The sequence below is a fragment of the Coregonus clupeaformis genome, chromosome 26 (assembly GCF_020615455.1).
Source record: "Coregonus clupeaformis isolate EN_2021a chromosome 26, ASM2061545v1, whole genome shotgun sequence".
Lineage (NCBI taxonomy): Eukaryota > Metazoa > Chordata > Actinopteri > Salmoniformes > Salmonidae > Coregonus > Coregonus clupeaformis.
This window is the reverse complement of record NC_059217.1, coordinates 44597913-44618571: the sequence shown is the minus strand read 5'-3', so window position 1 is coordinate 44618571 and position 20659 is coordinate 44597913. Positions and strand designations below refer to the sequence as shown.

The window sequence follows — 20659 nt, the reverse complement described above, 5'->3', positions numbered from 1 at the left end:
CTGGTTGAGAGAATGCCAAGAGTGTGCAAATCTGTCATCAAGGCAAAGGGTGGCTATTTGAAGAATCTCAAATATAAAATATATTTTGATTTGTTTAACACTTTTTTGGTTACTACATGATTCCATATGTGTTATTTCATAGTTTTGATGGCTTCACTGTTATTCTACAATGTAGAAAATAGTACAAATAAAGAAAAATCCTTGAATGAGTAGGTGTTCTAAAACTGCCTTATTGCTATTAACGTACCAACGTAATTAACTGTTGGAGCCAGGAACACAAGCATTTCGCTACACCTGCAATAACATCTGCTAAATATGTGTATGCGACCAATAATTTGATTTGATTTTTGAAAGTGTTACATCATTCTCAATCCACGTTGCGTTGTGCCTAAGAACAGCCCTTAGCTGTGGTAGTGTATACTGGCCATATACCACACCTCCTCAGGCTTTATTGCTTAATTAGAACACATAAGTGTATTAAAAGGCAATATAAAGGTCATTCAAATAATTATACATATGTTCTTCATAGAAGCTGTTATCCTTTATATATTCTAACAACTCACATTTTAAGATTCTTTATTTCATTTGTTCCATGTTAAGGACTCTAACCTAGGAACCAAACTATTTGTCTCCCTCTTCCTGTTGCATGCAGTTCCTCTCTCTCTTCCTCCATTCCTCTAACCCCTCCCTCCCTCATTTTAACCCCACCCCTCTGGCAGAACCAGGCTGTCCCTCCCCTCCACAAACTCTCTTCTGAGGAAACAAAACTGATCTGAGTCTCTGTGTCGTCTGTCTGTGTGAGAGTGAACAACCATCCAAATGGCTCAGCAGGGAGTTCTGCTGGATCAGGACCAGTTCTGTTGTTCTGTCTGTCTGGATCTACTGAAGGAGCCGGTCACCATCCCCTGTGGACACAGTTACTGTAGGAGCTGTATTGAGGACTGCTGGGATCAGGATGTTCTGAAAGGGGTCTATAGCTGTCCTCAGTGCAGACAGACCTTCACTCCAAGGCCTAATCTGAGGATAAATAACATGTTGGCTGAAGTGGTGGAGAAACTGAAGAAGGCAGGACTCCAGGCTGCTCCCCCTCCTGCTCTGTGCTATGCTGGACCTGGAGATGTGGTGTGTGATGTCTGCACTGGGACCAGAAAGCGGAAAGCCCTCATGTCCTGTCTGACGTGTTTGGCTTCTTACTGTGAGACTCACCACCAATCTCACTATGAATCTCCTGCTTTGAAGAAGCACAAGCTGGTTAAAGCCACCGCACAACTACAGGAGAAGATCTGCTCTCATCATGACAAACTGCTGGAGGTTTACTGTCGTACCGATCAGCAGTGTATCTGTTATCAGTGTGTGATGGATGAACATAAAGGCCATGATACAGTGTCAGCTGCAGCAGAGAGGACTGAGAAACAGGTAAGACCAGAACTACTTGTTGATGACTGTCTGATAAACAAATAATAATTACAGTAGGAACTAAGGCTGTTTGAATATGAGATCATTTAAATGAAATCGATCCACGGCAGAACAAATATGAACACAAACCTTGAGTATATTGGGTTTGCTCCCAATGTATCACCATTTTCTGAACTCAAACACTATTATCATTCCGAATGCCCTTTTATGAGTCCAAAGTTCAGTCTCAACCCCTTGATACATGTACACCTACCATAAAAACTATAATCATTAACATAGCAACATAGAAAATGTCATATGGTAAAGGGACTTCCTCAAGATTTTAGACCTTCCTCTCTATTGGCCCTATGTCACATTACTATACTATTGATCTACTGGACAAATAAAGCTTGATATATCATTGAAGAGTGATTCTCCACAGAGGCAGCTGGGGATGAGTCAGCAGAAGGTCCAGCAGAGATTCCAGGAGAGAGAGAAGGAGCTGAAGGAGCTCCAACAGGCTGTGGAGTCTCTCAAGGTGAGTACTGTTGACCAGAGGAGACACACCATTTCACTTCTCTCTTCCAGTCAGAGAGAGAGAGGGAGAGGGGCCCCTCTCCAATCCCACTGACCTCACTGTTGGGAACATGCTGTCTGGACTCTGTTCAGAGAATAGACTGCTTAATGTAACCGACGGGATATGAACCAGGTCTACCGCGGGAGAAAGCAACAGCTTGACCGTTACACCAAGAGGACATCCCCTATTGTGCTGAGGGCCGACAATGATTTTGAAATCGCAGGCGGGGCTACTTCATCACATAACCATGAGTAACCATGACTGACTCATGTCCCCTATACATTAACATGGAGCCCTCTCTCTCTCTCTCTCTCTCTCTCAATTCAAATCAATTCAAAGGGCTTTATTGGCATGGGAAACATATGTTTACATTGCCAAAGCAAGTGAAATAGATAATAAACAAAAGTGAAATAAACAATCAGAAATGAACAGTAAACATTGCACTCACAAAATGTTCAAAGGAATAGAGACATTTCACATGTTATAATTCAATTGCAAACAGAGTGAGCCATTCGCCAGACTGAGTTCTGGAGGTGAAATGGAAATTAATGAGGGAAAGTTAAGTGAGGTAGAAGGTGTGGTGATGAGCTCAGAACCAGAGCCTGGCATCAATGGACATGATAAAGAAGAATCTGGTGCAGTAGGAGTTACATTGTTGTAGAAAGTGGATCCATACCTTTTGGCAGATCCATTTGTGGTTTTAGGGTGGGTGGGAAAGGAGTTGGGTGCAGTTTAATCAGTGAAGGTAACCTGTAGTGGACTTGTGATATTTGTTTGTGTTTCTTCTGACCAGAGGGAGTGGGCGCTCCGTGTCACACAACTTGGGTCAAGATCTGTTTCTTGCTTTGCTCTTAGGAACAGGGCACCATTGAAAGGAGTGATTTCTAGGGTAGCGTTAAGTGTAGAAGTGGAGCAATTAAGGTTGAAGACTGCTGCTGTTTGTGATGCCCGCCGTTTGGTGGGACGCAGACCCGGTGGTGAGCGTGGTGAAACAGAGGAGTCACTGTCAGTCCTTTTGAGTTTTGAGTTTTTACCCGATAAAGTCATGTTAGGATATATCAGTTATCCTGTTAGAACTTTGTGCCGAATCCACTGTGCTGTTTCAGGTGCAACGTTTATGGTCATGTTGCAGCAGTTTGTAGGAGGGAGATTCCAAGATGTGGGAAGTGTGCAGGAGGGCATGGGATAGAGGATTGTGTAGTTTCGGTGGATAAAGTTGTGTGTGTCAACTGATGGGATGCCCATGTTGCTGGGGATTGGAAGTGTCCGGTGCGAGAGAGGCAGGTTGAGGTGGCTAGAGTCAGAGTAGTGCAGAAGGTGTCGTATGCTGAGGCAGTGAAGAAAGTAGAGGAGGATGGGTCAAGGGTGAGAGATCCTGAGAGGATCCCTGTGAGTAGTAGATCTGTGCCAGCACAGAGGGATAGGCCAACGAGTGATATATGCTTTAGTAAAGTTAGCTTCTTAGCGTTCATAGCAATGGTTATCAACTGTACCGCACAAATGGAACGTAAATCACAGAAAATAGATGTTGTGGTGGCAGCTGCAGAGAAGTATTTGGGCATACAAGATTAGACTTCAGAAGAGTTACAGGGTGCGTTGAGTGGTGGTGTCCCGTCCTCCCAGGCCGTTGGCATGGTGCAGGAGCAGATAGGGTCAAAGTAGTGGAATGAGGTAGTGGGTATTTAATGAGTGTAGGGTTAGTTGGAATGGTGTTTTTTTGTATTATTATAATTTCCCCTTTTCCCATTTTGTATCACAAAGTATAATGGATTTATATTATAGTCCAGTTGGGGGCGGTAATGCAACATATTGGATGCCAACCGCCGTTAAACTCCAAAGAAGAAGAACCGTTATATTATGGCTATGTACAGTGTTGTAACGATGTCTCTGTCTCTCTCATTCATTAACTTTTGCGGTAGTTGGTTGTATGGGTCTCTGGTTATGAATAGGGTGCTGACAGACAATTGTTGATCGCTATTTATAGAGCTCTGATCAGGACGGCAATTGATTACTGGTGTACAGTTTATGGAACAGAGGTAAAGACTTGGCTTCAGAAGCTGGACAGAGTCCAGTATATAGCTTTAAGGATATGTATTGGTGCATTTAAATCAACATCTGTTTGTGCCTTACTGGTGGAGGCAGGTGAGATGCCTTTGTATGTACGGCGTAAAAAATGGTCATTATCTTATTGGGTTAGGTTGAAAGGCTGTGAGGTTGAGCATCCCACTGCTACTGTTCTAGATGACTGTTGGGAATATACTAGTAGACAAGGCAGTGGTTTTGGTTGGACAGTTGGAAAGCTTGCTGATGAGAGTGGTTTGAGGGAGTTGGAGGTTGGCCCTTCTGTGGTCATAGGGGATGTTCCTCCATGGTTACTCCCAGACCCTATTGTTGATCTAACCTTGGTAGAGAAAAGGAAAGATTGGTCAGAAGTCAGTGATATAGTGAAACTGGTTGACAATTACATTGGTAGAAGTTTTTATGCCCTTTTACCGCTTTTCACAGATGGATCCAAGGACCCAGATAGTGGGCTCACAGGAGCAGGCGTTTACGTTCCTGAATTTGATGTGCAGATATGTAGAAGACTAACAGATGGACTATCAGTATACTCAGTTGAACTGTTGGCGATAATAGTTGCCCTCCAGTGGGTGGAGGACGTACAACCTGTTAGAATTATAGTATACTCAGATTCTCTGTCTGTATTGAATAGTTTATCATCTGGTAAATCTAATAGGAGTGACCTGCTATTGGAGGTATTAATGTTATTATGGAGAATTGAGAGAATGGGTGTAGTAGTGAGATTCTGCTGGGTCCCAGCACATTCGGGTGTGGAAGGGATTGAAATTGTAGACCAGTTAGCTAAAAGAGCTTTGAAACGTGATATAATTTATATTAATGTTCCACTGGGTAGAGGTGAGGCCAAATGTAAGATCAGAGCCATTTTGATAGATGTGTGGCAGAAGAGATGGTACGCTGAGCACAAGGGCCAGCATTTATATGCCCTCCAAATAAATTTAGTTGGACCAAGATTCAAAGGTCATATTAGGAAGGAAGAGGTGGTGTTTACTCGATTGCGCTTAGGACATTGTACATTGAACTCGTCATTACATCTGGTTGGCAAGCATGTGAATGATTTGTGTCTGGAGGGTACGGTCGATGAAACGGTGGAGCATGTGTTGTTATATTGTTGTAAGTATGTTGAAGAGAGGGAAAGATTGAAGTGTAGGGTCATTGAGGTTGCAAGGGGTTGGGGGGGTTTGGAAGGGATTTTGGGGATGGGGGAGGGTCTATTAGAAGTTAGTAGGGCTCTTCTATATTTTCTCAGAAGTACTGAGTTAGGTAGGAGGATTTAGAAATGTTGGAAACCGTGATTGACCACACACTCCAGCACAGTAGGTGGCGGCATGCACCTTTAACGTTGGTTTGTGGACCGCCATTATATCATAGAAGAAGAAGTTGCTTGTGTGAGAGTTTTGTGGTTCGTGAGGAGGGCTACTATTCTTTTGGTTCTTGCGTATTTTTGAATTTATTTTCTCATGGTGGAGGGTTTGTTTATTGGTTTCCACTGTTTATCGTTTAGAGTTGAGGGGGGAGTAGGGGTAGTTTGTTAGGGCGGCGTGATGGCCTCAACCGAGTGGAGAAGAAACGCTGTCGCTTCGGGTACTTTCCGGAGAAAGGTGTGGAGGAAGTTTTGCTCATGGTCGGCGAACAGGTTGGAGCGGAAAATCTGCACTCTGCATCCAGAATGAACAAGATGGTGGTTGTGTTAATGAAAAAGGTTTGTCTTGTTGTGAGTGGGATTTTTGTGAGGGGTGTGTTGGTGCAGATTTCGCCTCTTTCGATAAGAGTTGTGGTGGCTTATCTGCCTCCGTTTATTACTCACGAACAGACCGCAAGTAGTTGGTTAGTTTTGGTAAATTTGCAAGTGGTTTTCGTGTGCTCTCGGCTGGGTGCCAAGTGGAATCCGTTAAACATGTTGTCTCTTTTCGTAGACAAGTGTTTGTTTCTTAACAAACTTCAAGGTTACACAGGGGAGGGGTTTGCTAGCACAGATAGTTTTGGGTGTTTCTAGTGTGGGGATGTAGGACATAATGCTAGTGCAGACAAGCGCGACCAGCCGGCAGCGGGGGCTAGGAATAGGCTGGACACAATACATTTTTAACGCCTTTTTCTGATAAACTACTTAATTACATCCGCCATGGAGCCCAGTTTCATAATATTACCATATGTCCCAGATGCTTGCCGTAGTTTAGAAATAATAGGGCATGTTTCACCCTGCCAGCTCCTATTAGTTGTTTTGAGGTCTGTGGCACCAACTCGCCTAATGAAAGTTATATTCCCAGCCCATTGTTTCTGATTCACAATGCCAGCATCACCATTGTTGGTAATGAGACCAGCCCGTATTAACGTTGTAGCTTTACCTCAGGTAACTTATTATTAACAAGGTTATGACTACTTGGTGAGCAAACTCACTGTTCACCTGGGTACACGTTGTGGTGACCCACAGTGCTACGTATGGTTGACGCATAGCAATCAAACATTAAACATTTTCTGGTCACAGTTAATCATATTTTTTTTCACAAAAAGGTGTATAACCTAAACAAAACGCATGTCCATCCTCTTTTTCAAGATGTGGCCGATTTAAACAGCCAGAATAATTTTTTTCAATTCAGAAATAACCTTTTTTTTTTTCAATTTATTGTTTCTATATTACTGCTGGGTAATTTGATATGCGTCGAAATCTGTAAGTTTGTAGGCATTGAATTTAGCGAATGCTGCGCAGGTTCACTGAGTTGTAAACTAAATGGATAGGTGTAGCTCATTGATTTATAGATCTGACACAGTTGCTACGTCAGATAATGAGCCTAGCAAGTGTCGTGAATGAGGTATGTAGTACCCACAGAAGGCCACAGGGAGGAGCAAGAGAGCTATAAACCTATTCATTTTGTTTTGCTTTAAATACCCTTAACCTAACAATCAATCAATCAAATGTGTTTATAAAGTCCTTTTTACATCAGCAGATGTCACAAAGTGCTATACAGAAACTCTAACCCTACTTATAACCTATTTTAGCCTTAACTCTAACCCCTAACCCTAATTCTAGGGGAGGGTAGACTAGAACACGTTTAGAAACTATTTTAGTAATAATTTTATGTTAGTAAATACCATTATAGTAGTAAAAAGCATTTATTGTTATTTTTTAAATAAAACCTATGTAACCTTTATTAGTCATTTTATTATATGTATTATTGCAAGGCAGAACACTTGATAAACAACACATTTGTTTTATTTTTTAAATGTGGTTTGAACTGGGTGTGACCTAGTAACCTCTATGTGAAAGTCCAGCAATTGGCATGTCATAGGTGGGGCAGGTTTGAGACTGATCTCCAGAATTAATAAGAAAAATACACTTTATTTCTCAGCTGCCTCACCAATGTCTTTACGTGAATTAATAACTTTTAATTGCTAAATATTTCCAATAGATGGCTGCATAAAACCACAAAGCATCAGTTATAAGCTACAAGCATAAAATAGCATGCAACCAAAGACTATGTCCTATGATTTACTAAAAAGGTCACTCATTACTTTACAGTTAGCTATATACAGTGGGGAAAAAAAGTATTTAGTCAGCCACCAATTGTGCAAGTTCTCCCACTTAAAAAGATAAGAAAGGCCTGTAATTTTCATCATAGGTGCACGTCAACTATGACAGACAAATTGAGATTTTTTTTCTCCAGAAAATCACATTGTAGGATTTTTAATGAATTTTTTTGCAAATTATGGTGGAAAATAAGTATTTGGTCACCTACAAACAAGCAAGATTTCTGGCTCTCACAGACCTGTAACTTCTTCTTTAAGAGGCTCCTCTGTCCTCCACTCGTTACCTGTATTAATGGCACCTGTTTGAACTTGTTATCAGTATAAAAGACACCTGTCCACAACCTCAAACAGTCACACTCCAAACTCCACTATGGCCAAGACCAAAGAGCTGTCAAAGGACACCAGAAACAACATTGTAGACCTGCACCAGGCTGGGAAGACTGAATCTGCAATAGGTAAGCAGCTTGGTTTGAAGAAATCAACTGTGGGAGCAATTATTAGGAAATGGAAGACATACAAGACCACTGATAATCTCCCCTCGATCTGGGGCTCCACGCAAGATCTCACCCCATGGGGTCAAAATGATCACAAGAACGGTGAGCAAAAATCCCAGAACCACACGGGGGGACCTAGTGAATGACCTGCAGAGAGCTGGGACCAAAGTAACAAAGCCTACCATCAGTGACACACTACGCCGCCAGGGACTCAAATCCTGCAGTGCCAGACGTATCCCCCTGCTTAAGCCAGTACATGTCCAGGCCCGTCTGAAGTTTGCTAGAGTGCATTTGGATGATCCAGAAGAGGATTGGGAGAATGTCATATGGTCAGATGAAACCAAAATATAAATTTTTGGTAAAAACTCAACTCGTCGTGTTTGGAGGACAAAGAATGCTGAGTTGCATCCAAAGAACACCATACCTACTGTGAAGCATGGGGGTGGAAACATCATGCTTTGGGGCTGTTTTTCTGCAAAGGGACCAGGACTACTGATCCGTGTAAAGGAAAGAATGAATGGGGCCATGTATCGTGAGATTTTGAGTGAAAACCTCCTTCCATCAGCAAGGGCATTGAAGATGAAATGTGGCTGGGTCTTTCACCATGACAATGATCCCAAACACACCGCCCGGGCAACGAAGGAGTGGCTTCGTAAGAAGCATTTCAAGGTCCTGGAGTGGCCTAGCCAGTCTCCAGATCTCAACCCCATAGAAAATCTTTGGAGGGAGTTGAAAGTCTGTGTTGCCCAGTGACAGCCCCAAAACATCACTGCTCTAGAGGAGATCTGCATGGAGGAATGGGCCAAAATACCAGCAACAGTGTGTGAAAACCTGGTGAAGACTTACAGAAAACGTTTGACCTGTGTCATTGCCAACAAAGGGTATATAACAAAGTATTCAGGAACTTTTGTTATTGACCAAATACTTATTTTCCTCCATAATTTGCAAATAAATTCATTACAAATCCTACAATGTGATTTTCTGGATTTTTTTCCCTCATTTTGTCTGTCATAGTTGACATGTACCTATGATGAAAATTACAGGCCTCTCTCATCTTTTTAAGTGGGAGAACTTGCACAATTGGTGGCTGACTAAATACTTTTTTTCCCCACTGTACCTCGTATTAGGCCTGTGTTGCTTTTGGGAGAGCAACAAAATATTAACTCTAGCAGGTATTGAACACAGGCCAAATAATCACTAGTCAGATGCGCTAACCTCAACCCTAGTAAACATGCATTATATAAAAACGTTCTTAATATCTGATATTGGGAGTAAACAGTCTCGGAATAGAAAAGACAAAACACTGCATCTTCCAGCCAATCAATTACGTCATGCAACCCTCGTGGTTAGCAAATCTACCTCAATATACCGCTCGAAAGCAGAAGGCTTATTGATAATCGTTATAGTACAGAGTGCTCGCTGTCGCTGACGGCTCAAGCTTTTGTCGGGGCTTGTTGATTTGGCTACTTGTTCGAGAAGGCAGAGTGGCTCGATGCTGGTTGATGAATTTGACAATGAATGTACTAGAAAAAATTTTTTGTCAAGCAGAGGTGACTGAATTAATGTTCAGGCTTATTGATAATCGTTATAGTAATGAAGTATAATTTAAAAACATGAGCATAAAAACAGGTAATAATAAACATGAATCATCATTATATTACTTCACAGTAATGTGTTTTCAGTCCTTCCTCTTGCGTTAGCAGTGTGGAAAGGGACAGTAAAAAGCTCAGGCAGGAGTTTTCCTGTGAGGGGGAGTGGTGGTGTATCCAGGGAGAGAACTAAACTAATCTTCTGAAATGTCATTCATGGTCTTATGCTGCCATCTATTAGAATGATTAAGCAACTGCAGTAGTAATAAAGTGTATATCCTTACTAAGTGTATATCCTTACTAAATTAGTAATTACTTAGAGTTGCAGAATATATGGAGGGGGTACCAGGAAGGAGGAGAGTAGAGCAGGGTCAAGTGGTGGTGCTACCAGGAAGGAGGAGAGTAGAGCAGGGTCAAGTGGTGGTGGTACCAGGAGGGAGGAGAGTAGAGCAGGGTCAAGTGGTGGTGTGCAGGCCGTGGAGAAAGTGGTGGTGGGGAGGGTTGCAGCTGGGCTACATGAGCTGAGGCAGGTTTCTGTAAGAACAGAGACTCCGGTGGGCGAAGGCTTGGTGGGCTCATCCCAGAAAATATTGCCTGTCATTGGGGAAGAGGCACTGATCATGGGGGAAGTGCAGGGGGGCAGAGACTGGGGAGGAGGAGGACGGTTCAGTGCCAATGGTGGAGGAAGAGGAAGAGGGGGGAGGTGAGTCTGCGGGAGCAGAGGACAAGATGGTCTCGTTTTCAGACGGCTCATTGGATCCAGAGCTGACAGCCAGTCAGGCTGAGGGTCCAGTATATACGGTGAGAGAACTTTCTAGGTTCCTGATGGAGACTAAAGGGGAAAAAGAAGGTTCTGCTGGAGTCTTATTTGATTGATCCTGGAAGGTTTGTAAGGTCAGTACAACACGTGATGAAGAATGAGGGGTTTAGTGTCCTCTCACCCAGGAAGCGGTATAGGCTGAGAAAATGGGTCATGGGTTCTTAAGGGCATGTCTTCAGAATCTGCTTAAATTGATGTTTTTTTCTGGCATGGTGGCTTTATGGGCTTCTCTACTGGTTTCTGATTGTGGTGATTTTCGGCAGAGACTGGGGGAATATGTAAACCAAAAACATTTCAACGTGATTTTTTTGCAAGAGACACACAGTGATGTGATTAATGAAGTGTATTGGGGGTCTGGTGGAAAGGGGGCGCAGGTGCTGAGCCATGGCAGAAATCTTAGTGCAGGGGTAGCAAAAGAGGTGTGTAAGGGTAGGTTGTTAGTGGTTAGAGCCAAAATCAATGACCTTGTCTTTGCTTTCCAAAATGTGTCTGCACCTAGTACAGGGCTCAGTTCTCTGTTTCACCAGGGCCCAGGCAGGTGTCCTATTGGAAATTCAATGTAAAGCTCTTACAAGATGTCACTTTTTGCTCAAGCTTCCAAGGCTTTTGGGAGAGGTGGGGACAGCAGAAGGGGGAGTAACTTCTGTTGTGGGGGAGAGGAGGGAGCCTGATGGGTGGGTAATTTCTGTTGTGGGGAGATGAGGCAGCGGGCTGTGGAGTTGTACTCTGATTTATAGAGGACATAACTCTGTGATCCTGGGTGTTCTCAGGTTCTGCTCACAGACCTTTCCAAACTCTCTGTCACAGAGAATTGACATTTCGCTAAGCTGTAGACGGGAGGCTTTGACTCTCCTGCCCAAAAAAGGGGATTTGAGCGACTTAAAGAACTGGAGGCCTGTGGCATTGCTCTGTGTGGACTATAAGATGGACGGGTAACTGTGTATCAGGACACCTAATCACAGACAATGTGTTCATAATCAGGAGAAAGCCTTTGATAGGGTGGACCATGAATATCTGTTCAATGTGTTGTTTTGGTTGTGGGGAGAATTTTGTGGCCTGTGTTCAAATGTTGTACGCTGGGGCTTCATGTATGGTCAAGGTGTGGGGAGGGCTCAGTAGGCCAGTCTGGGTAGGGAGGGGCATTCACCAGGGACAGTTCCATCGTTCTGACTCAAAGCGGTGCAGAGGCTACTGTACCCTACGGAGGTGGGCTGGAGGGAACCAGCATGTGCTCTGTTGAGGAGGGCTGGTGGTTTGGGGCTGGATCAGCAGCTCTTCATTAACATTTAACATTTAAGTCATTTAGCAGACGCTCTTATCCAGAGCGACTTACAAATTTGTGCATTCAACTTAGGATAGCCAGTGGGACAAATACATCTCGATCACAATAAGTACATTTCTTTAAACAAGTCAGTGCTAGCAGGTGAAATAAGTTAGGTGTTAGTTTAGACAAAAGACAGTGGTAGTAAAGGGGGGGGGGGGTAGAAGGATAACTATTATACTATTGCAGGTATTCCTTAAAGAGGTGGGGTTTCAAGTGTCTCCGGAAGGTGGTCAGTGACTCCGCTGTCCTGGCGTCGTGGGGGAGCTTGTTCCACCATTGGGGTGCCAGAGCAGCGAATAGCTTTGACTGGGCTGAGCGGGAACTGTGCTTCCGTAGAGGTAGGGGGGCTAGCAGGCCAGAGGTGGATGAACGTAGTGCCCTCGTTTGGGTGTAGGGTCTGATCAGAGCCTGAAGGTAAGGAGGTGCCGTTCCCCTCACAGCTCCGTTGGCAAGCACCATGGTTTTGTAATAGATGCGATCTTCAACTGGAAGCCTGTGGAGTGTGCGGAGGAGCGGGGTGACATGAGAGAACTTGGGAAGGTTGAACACCAGACGGGCTGCAGCGTTCTGGATAACTTGCAGGTGTTTAATGGCACAGGCAGGGAGCCCAGCCAACAGCGAGTTGCAGTAATCCAGGCGGGAGATGACAAGTGCCTGGATTAGGACCTGTGCCGCTTTCTGTGTAAGGTAGGGTCGTACTCTGACTGGCAGACCTGCGGCTGCCGGGGGGTAGGTAGGGTCGTAGTCTGTGAATGTTGTAGAGCATGAACCTGCAGGATCACAAGCGGTGGTGTCGAGGCTGACGAAGTGGAGGTGGCTCATCTCCCAAGTGGCATACAGAGGGACGGTGCTGATCATCAACAACTTGGTGGCATCCTCTCTATGGCTTAAATTGGCCATTCTCAACGCCCCCGGTGGTCTGCTTGTGGACCTGCAGCGCAAGTTAGTGAATTTTTTCTGGTCAGGGTGGCAGCGTTCTGACTCAGCAGCACAGAGGCTACTGTACCGTACGGAGGTGGGCTGGAGGAAACCAGCATGTGCTCTGTTGAGGAGGGCTGGTGGTTTGGGGCTGGATCAGCAGCTCTTCATCATGCGGCAGGAGAGACTCAATACAGCAGGGGTCTCTGATTTCTATGCTGCAGTACTTAGGGCTGGAGCAGCCTGAGGAGGGGCCACCACCGTTTCCACCACTGCAAGTGACAGCAGAGACTGGGGACTGGCAGGAGAGTCCGGAGGACTTACTCAATCAATCAATCAATCAATTTTATTTTATATAGCCCTTCTTACATCAGCTAATATCTCGAAGTGCTGTACAGAAACCCAGCCTAAAACCCCAAACAGCTAGTAATGCAGGTGTAGAAGCACTTACTGACTTTTAACACTCTGAGCCTGGGGGAGTTTGAGGAGGTGGGGGGTAAGGTGCTGTACACCCTCAGTGTCAAGGTTAGACACATCAGGAGCTTAGCGGGAGTGAAGGGGCATCAGTGGCAGGGGGTTGTGGGGGCTGAGAGCATGGCAGGGTATAGGTGGAGGGTGCTCTATAAGCTCCCAGTGCTGGAAAGGTCAGGGGTCCTCCAGTGGAGGGTATTACATGGAGCCCTGGATACCAATAGCTGGTTGGCTCGGATTGACCTGGGAGTTGGGGAGGGGTGTCCGTTTTCTGCAATGACAGACTGTTCATCATGTTTTTTCTGTGTTGCCAGGGTAATGCCATTACTGTTGTCGCCTTAGGGTTGAGTTTGAGTTGTACAAAATGATCAACAGTGTGGAGATGTTTCAGGAGGTATGGGGGCTCAGGGGGGCTGTCTGTACGGCTGGAGAGGAGGGGTTGGATGGACGGTTGGAATGTGGTGCTGGATGGTGTATTGTACTGTGGTGTTGGGTACTGGATAATGTGATTGTGTGGAGGTTGTGGTGTCACGCAATGTGCTTTTAGGGGTGGGGGTGTTAGTGTAATGAGGATGCCTCATTAAAGTAAGACAAGTCTCTCTCTCTCTCTCTCTCTCTCTTAACAGAGCTCTGCACAGGCAGCAGTGGTGGACAGTGATAAGATCTTTACTGAGCTGATCCGCTCCATTGAGAGAAGGCGCTCTGAGGTGAAGGAGCTGATCAGAGCCCAAGAGAAGGCTCAAGTGAGTCAAGCTGAAGGACTCCTGGAGCAACTGGAGCAGGAGATAGCTGAGCTGAGGAAGAGAAGCACTGAGCTGGAGCAGCTCTCACACACAGAGGATCACATCCATTTCCTCCAGGTAACTCAACTGCCTTGATACATGTGATATGAAATTAAAACTCTCAATCATTTTGTTCTGCTCCCTCTCACTCTCTCTCTCTCTCTCTCTCTCTCCCTCTCTCTCTCTCTCTCCAGAGTTATCAGTCTCTCTCCGGTACCAGTGTATCTTCAGACTTACCCAGCATCGTTGTCCGTCCTCTTCAGTACTTTGGAGATGTGAGTAAGACTGTGTCTGAACTGAGAGAGAAACTAGAAGACTTCCTTAAAGGAGAATGGACCAAGATCTCCACTACAGGTGTGTTGAAAATAATAAGAACATCAACTTTAGACCATTGAAAGTTCCCTACTAGTCATATACATGTGGAATATGGTGTGATGATAACATTCCCTCTCTCTGTGAATGTGTTTGTGTGTCTGTAGTGAATATAGTGGATGTTGTACTGCCTCCAGAGCCCAAGACCAGAGAACAGTTCTTACAATGTGAGTCTCTTTATTCTGAAGTAACTAACAGTCTCTTTTTACTGACACTCCTAACAATCCCTTTAGAAATATATAGCAATAGTAGATCTAATCAAAGACTGGGTATCTATTTGTGTCCTCATATTTCTCTGATTTGATCTCTGCTGTGCTCTAATCAAAGACAGGGTAGATACAGTATCTGACTTAACTTATTGTTCTAACTCCCCTCATTGGTCTCTGCTCTGCTCTTCTCCCAGATTCCTGTCAGCTCACACTGGACCCAAACACAGCACACAAACGCCTCTCTCTATCTGAAGGGAACAGAAAGGTGACACGTACAGGCCAAGTCCAACCATATCCTGACCATCCAGACAGATTCACAAACTACAGTATGGTTCTGTGTAGAGAGGTTCTGTCTGGACGCTGTTACTGGGAGGTGGAGTGGAGTGGGGAGTGGGTTTATACAGCAGTCTCATATAAAGACATCAGCAGAACAGGGACAGGTGGTGGATTTGGATACAATGACAAGTCCTGGAGTTTACAGTGTTATAGTGGTGATTATTTGTTCATACACAATAATGTTGAGACTGAAGTATCAGGCCCTCAGTCCTCCAGAGTAGGAGTGTACCTGGATCACAAGGCAGGTACTCTGTCCTTCTACAGTGTCTCTGATACAATGACCCTCCTCCACAGAGTCCAGACCACATTCACTCAGCCCCTCTATCCTGGGTTTTGGCTCTCTGGTACTGCTGAGCTGGTTAAACTGTAGTAGGGTCCACATAGATACTAGTCATGCTGGTGTAGTCTATAGCTGAGCTGGTTAAACTGTAGTAGGGTCCACATAGATACTAGTCATGCTGGTGTAGTCTATAGCTGAGCTGGTTAAACTGTAGTAGGGTCCACATAGATACTAGTCATGCTGGTGTAGTCTATAGCTGAGCTGGTTAAACTGTAGTAGGGTCCACATAGATACTAGTCATGCTGGTGTAGTCTATAGCTGAGCTGGTTAAACTGTAGTAGGGTCCACATAGATACTAGTCATGCTGGTGTAGTCTATAGCTGAGCTGGTTAAACTGTAGTAGGGTCCACATAGATACTAGTCATGCTGGTGGTGATGGTCCCCAGATGTGATGATTCATTCTGCTCTGTTTTTATGTACAATGATTTGATTGATTTGATCTTCAGAAGATGTTATGAATTACAATTCAATGCATTCATATTTTTTTAAGTGCAATGTTTTAATCTTATACATTTACATTAATCATGATGTATGTTGTTAATGTATGTTGGTTGTCATTCAGAACCATTGAAATGTTTTCTCAATTGGTTCTCTGTCTCAGTGTAATTTTCCTCAGTATCATGGAACAGGTAGTGTTACTTACTTGCTAATTGAACTATATGGGCCAGTTTCCCGGACACAGATGAAGCCTAGTCCTAGACTAAAAAGCATGTTCAATGGAGATGTCCGGGAAACCGACCCTAAATTTGGCATCTTTTATTCTCCCATACTGCTCAGTCAAGCAACATTAAACCTGTCCAGCAGGTGGTGCTATTAACCAAACAATAAAAACATCAGCTATCTTGACTTGTCACTCAGTATATCAGTAATGTTCAGAATTGTACTTTAATATCATTGGAGATTGATGGTCTTTTTAATCCACTACCCAGAGTCAGGAACAGATGAAGTTAGGTCTGCTACTGTTCAGTTATTAAATATGATTCATGGTGATGGGAAATAAAAAATACATCTAGTAGTAGTTTTCCTTTGCTATTTATTCCAAGGTGTGTCTTTAACTTGTAAATGGATTGTGTTGAAGCTGGCATGTGGTGTGGATGATAGAATAGAGTGAATAGAGGAGAGAAGAGAGGAGGAGAGGAGAACATTATATAGAAGACAGATAAGATAGAGAGAATTCATACCCAGGGGAGTTACTGACTCTGGCCCAAATGACACCCTGTTCCCTACGTAGTGCACTAGGCTACTTCTGACCAGATCTAAAGTAGTGCACTACATAGGGAATAGGGTGGAGATTGGAGATTTGCTCACTGGCATTAGAATATTAGACTATCATACTGCAATGATAGTGGTTGCCTCATTAGAATATCATAATGTAATGTTAGTGGTTGCCTCATTAGAATGAATTTACTGTATTGTTAGTGGTTGCCTCATTAGAATATTAGAATATCATACTGTAATGTTAGTGGTTGCCTCATGCCACGAGTGCTGTATGTGGATGTGGTGCAGGAATCAGGCGCAGGACACAGAAGCTTCGTCCAACAGACTTTAGTACACCAAACACAACACGAGTCAAAAAGAGCCCGGAGACGAGCGATTACGCACACAGGCGTAAACTAACAACGAAATAACTAACGCGCACACACGTGCGAAAACCTCTCCTAAAACACAGGAGAAAAACCAAGCACAGTCTCAGTAGACAGGTAGCGCAATCACACACAACACATGACTAACAAAACGAGAGCTTATAGGACACATAATCAACGCTAAACGATAACAGGTGTACAACATTAAGACAAAACCAAACGAACATCGAAACATACAACGGTGGTAGCTAGTACTCCGGGGACGACGACCGCCGAAGCCTGCCCGAGCAAGGAGGAGAAGCAGCCTCGGCCGAAACCGTGACACCTCATTAGAATATCATAATGTAATGTTAGTGGTTGCCTCGTTAGAATGTTATAAAATCATACTGTAATGTTAGTGGTTGCCTCATTAGAATAGCATACTGTAATGTTAGTGGTTGCCTCATTAGAATATCATAATGTAATGTTAGTGGTTGCCTCGTTAGAATATTAGAAAATCATACTGTAATGTTAGTGGTTGCCTCATTAGAATATTAGAATATCATACTATAATGTTAGTGGTTGCCTCATTAGAATATTAGAACATCATACTGTAATGTTAGTGGTTGCCTCATTGGAATATCATACTGTAATGTTAGTGGTTGCCTCATTAGAATATTAGAATATCATAATGTAATGTTAGTGGTTGCCTCATTAGAATATCATACTGTAATGTTAGTGGTTGCCTCATTAGAATATCATAATGTAATGTTAGTGGTTGCCTCATTAGAATATTAGAAAATCATACTGTAATGTTAGTGGTTGCCTCATTAGAATATTAGAATATCCTAATGTAATGTTAGTGGTTGCCTCATTAGAATATTAGAAAATCATACTGTAATGTTAGTGGTTGCCTCATTAGAATATCATAATGTAATGTTAGTGGTTGCCTCGTTAGAATATTATACTGTAATGTTAGTGGTTGCCTCATAAGAATATCAAACTGTAATGTTAGTGGTTGCCTCATTAGAATATCATACTGTAATGTTAGTGGTTGCCTCATTAGAATATCATAATGTAATGTTAGTGGTTGCCTAGTTAGAATATTATACTGTAATGTTAGTGGTTGCCTCATTAGAATATCATAATGTAATGTTAGTGGTTGCCTCGTTAGAATATTAGAAAATCATACTGTAATGTTAGTGGTTGCCTCATTAGAATATTAGAACATCATACTGTAATGTTAGTGGTTGCCTCATTGGAATATCATACTGTAATGTTAGTGGTTGCCTCATTAGAATATTAGAATACCATACTGTAATGTTAGTGGTTGCCTCATTAGAATACCATACTGTAATGTTAGTGGTTGCCTCATTAGAATATCATAATGTAATGTTAGTGGTTGCCTCATTAGAATATTAGAAAATCATACTGTAATGTTAGTGGTTGCCTCATTAGAATATTAGAATATCATACTGTAATGTTATTGGTTGCCTCATTAGAATATCATAATGTAATATTAGTGGTTGCCTCGTTAGAATATTAGAAAATCATACTGTAATGTTAGTGGTTGCCTCATTAGAATATTAGAACATCATACTGTAATGTTAGTGGTTGCCTCATTGGAATATCATACTGTAATGTTAGTGGTTGCCTCATTAGAATATTAGAATACCATACTGTAATGTTAGTGGTTGCCTCATTAGAATACCATACTGTAATGTTAGTGGTTGCCTCATTAGAATATCATAATGTAATGTTAGTGGTTGCCTCATTAGAATATTAGAATATCCTAATGTAATGTTAGTGGTTGCCTCATTAGAATATTAGAATATCATACTGTAATGTTAGTGGTTGCCTCATTAGAATATCATAATGTAATGTTAGTGGTTGCCTCGTTAGAATATTATACTGTAATGTTAGTGGTTGCCTCATAAGAATATCATACTGTAATGTTAGTGGTTGCCTCGTTAGAATATTATACTGTAATATTAGTGGTTGTCTCATTAGAATATCATACTGTAATGTTAGTGGTTGCCTCATTAGAATATCATACTGTAATGTTAGTGGTTGCCTCATTAGAATATCATACTGTAATGTTAGTGGTTGCCTCATTAGAATATCATACTGTAATGTTAGTGGTTGCCTCATTAGAATATCATAATGTAATGTTAGTGGTTGCCTCGTTAGAATATTATACTGTAATGTTAGTGGTTGCCTCATTAGAATATCATACTGTAATGTTAGTGGTTGCCTCATTAGAATATCATACTGTAATGTTAGTGGTTGCCTCATTAGAATTTCATACTGTAATGTTAGTGGTTGCCTCATTAGAATATCATACTGTAATGTTAGTGGTTGCCTCATTAGAATATCATACTGTAATGTTAGTGGTTGCCTCATTAGAATATCATACTGTAATGTTAGTGGTTACATCATTAGAAAATCATACTGTAATGTTACAGTAAGGGAAAAAAGTATTTGATCCCCTGCTGATTTTGTACGTTTGCAAACTGACAAAGAAATGATCAGTCTATAATTTTAATGGTAGGTTTATTTGAACAGTGAGAGACAGAGTAACAAAAAAAATCCAGAAAAACGGATTTCAAAAATGTTATGAATTGATTTGCATTTTAATGAGGGAAATAAATGTTTGACCCCTCTGCAAACATGACTTAGTACTTGGTGGCTAAACCCTTGTTGGCAATCACAGAGGTCAGACGTTTCTTGTAGTTGGCCACCAGGTTTGCACACATCTCAGGAGGGATTTTGTCCCACTCCTCTTTACAGATCTTCTCCAAGTCATTAAGGTTTCGAGGCTGACGTTTGGCAACTCGAACCTTCAGCTCCCTCCACAGATTTTCTATGGGATTAAGGTCTGGAGACTGGGTAGGCCACTCCAGGACCTTAATGTGCCACCTTATTATATTGACAGCTTATTATATGGACACCTTATTATAGTGACACCTTATTTTATTGACACCTTATTATATTGACACCTTATTATATTGACACCTTATTATATTGACAGCTTATTATATGGACACCTTATTATAGTGACACCTTATTTTATGGACACCTTATTATATTGACACCTTATTATATTGACACCTTATTATATTGACACCTTATTATATTGACACCTTATTATATTGACACCTTATTATATTGACACCTTATTATATTGACACCTTATTATATGGACACCTTATTATATTGACACCTTATTATATTGACACCTTATTATATTGACAGCTTATTATATGGACACCTTATTATAGTGACACCTTATTTTATGGACACCTTATTATATTGACACCTTATTATATTGACACCTTATTATATTGACACCTTATTATATTGATTTATTATAGTGACACCTTATTATAGTGACACCTTATTATATTGACACCTTATTATAGTGACACCTTATTATATTGACACCTTATTATATTGATTTATTATAGTGACACCTTATTATAGTGACACCTTATTATATTGACACCTTATTATATTGATTTATTATAGTGACACCTTATTATAGTGACACCTTATTATATTGTAATAAAGGGGTATAGTGACATCTGGTGATGAGACTGAAAAAGTGCATTGTACGACAACTTACATTTAGAATAGCAGACAATCACTGACACTTACTCCTTTTAGCAGCTGGTTAAGGTTTTATGCTAGCTCTATACTAGCTTTGATTTGATGGCAGACTAATAGGTCTGCACCATAGATTTGGGCATAGTCTTGTAGTCGTGTCCTCCTCATACACAAACTATCTCCCTATATCTACCAACATGTGTGTCATGAAAGCATATGTGAGCCCAAAGGTTCCCAGTCTTACTGTAGTTGAGGGGGTCGTG

At 42.2% G+C, this 20659-nt stretch overlaps 1 protein-coding gene across 1 annotated transcript; it reads left to right on the top strand.

The window, feature by feature from the left end:
* Positions 1–819: 819 nt before the first annotated feature.
* On the top strand, positions 820–15258 carry LOC121540007 (tripartite motif-containing protein 16-like). The gene is made up of 6 exons (XM_041848656.2): positions 820–1416; positions 1838–1933; positions 13816–14049; positions 14166–14325; positions 14451–14510; positions 14747–15258. Exons 1-6 carry the CDS (start codon positions 820–822, stop codon positions 15256–15258), a joined length of 1659 nt encoding a protein of 552 aa, XP_041704590.1.
* Positions 15259–20659: the final 5401 nt, after the last annotated feature.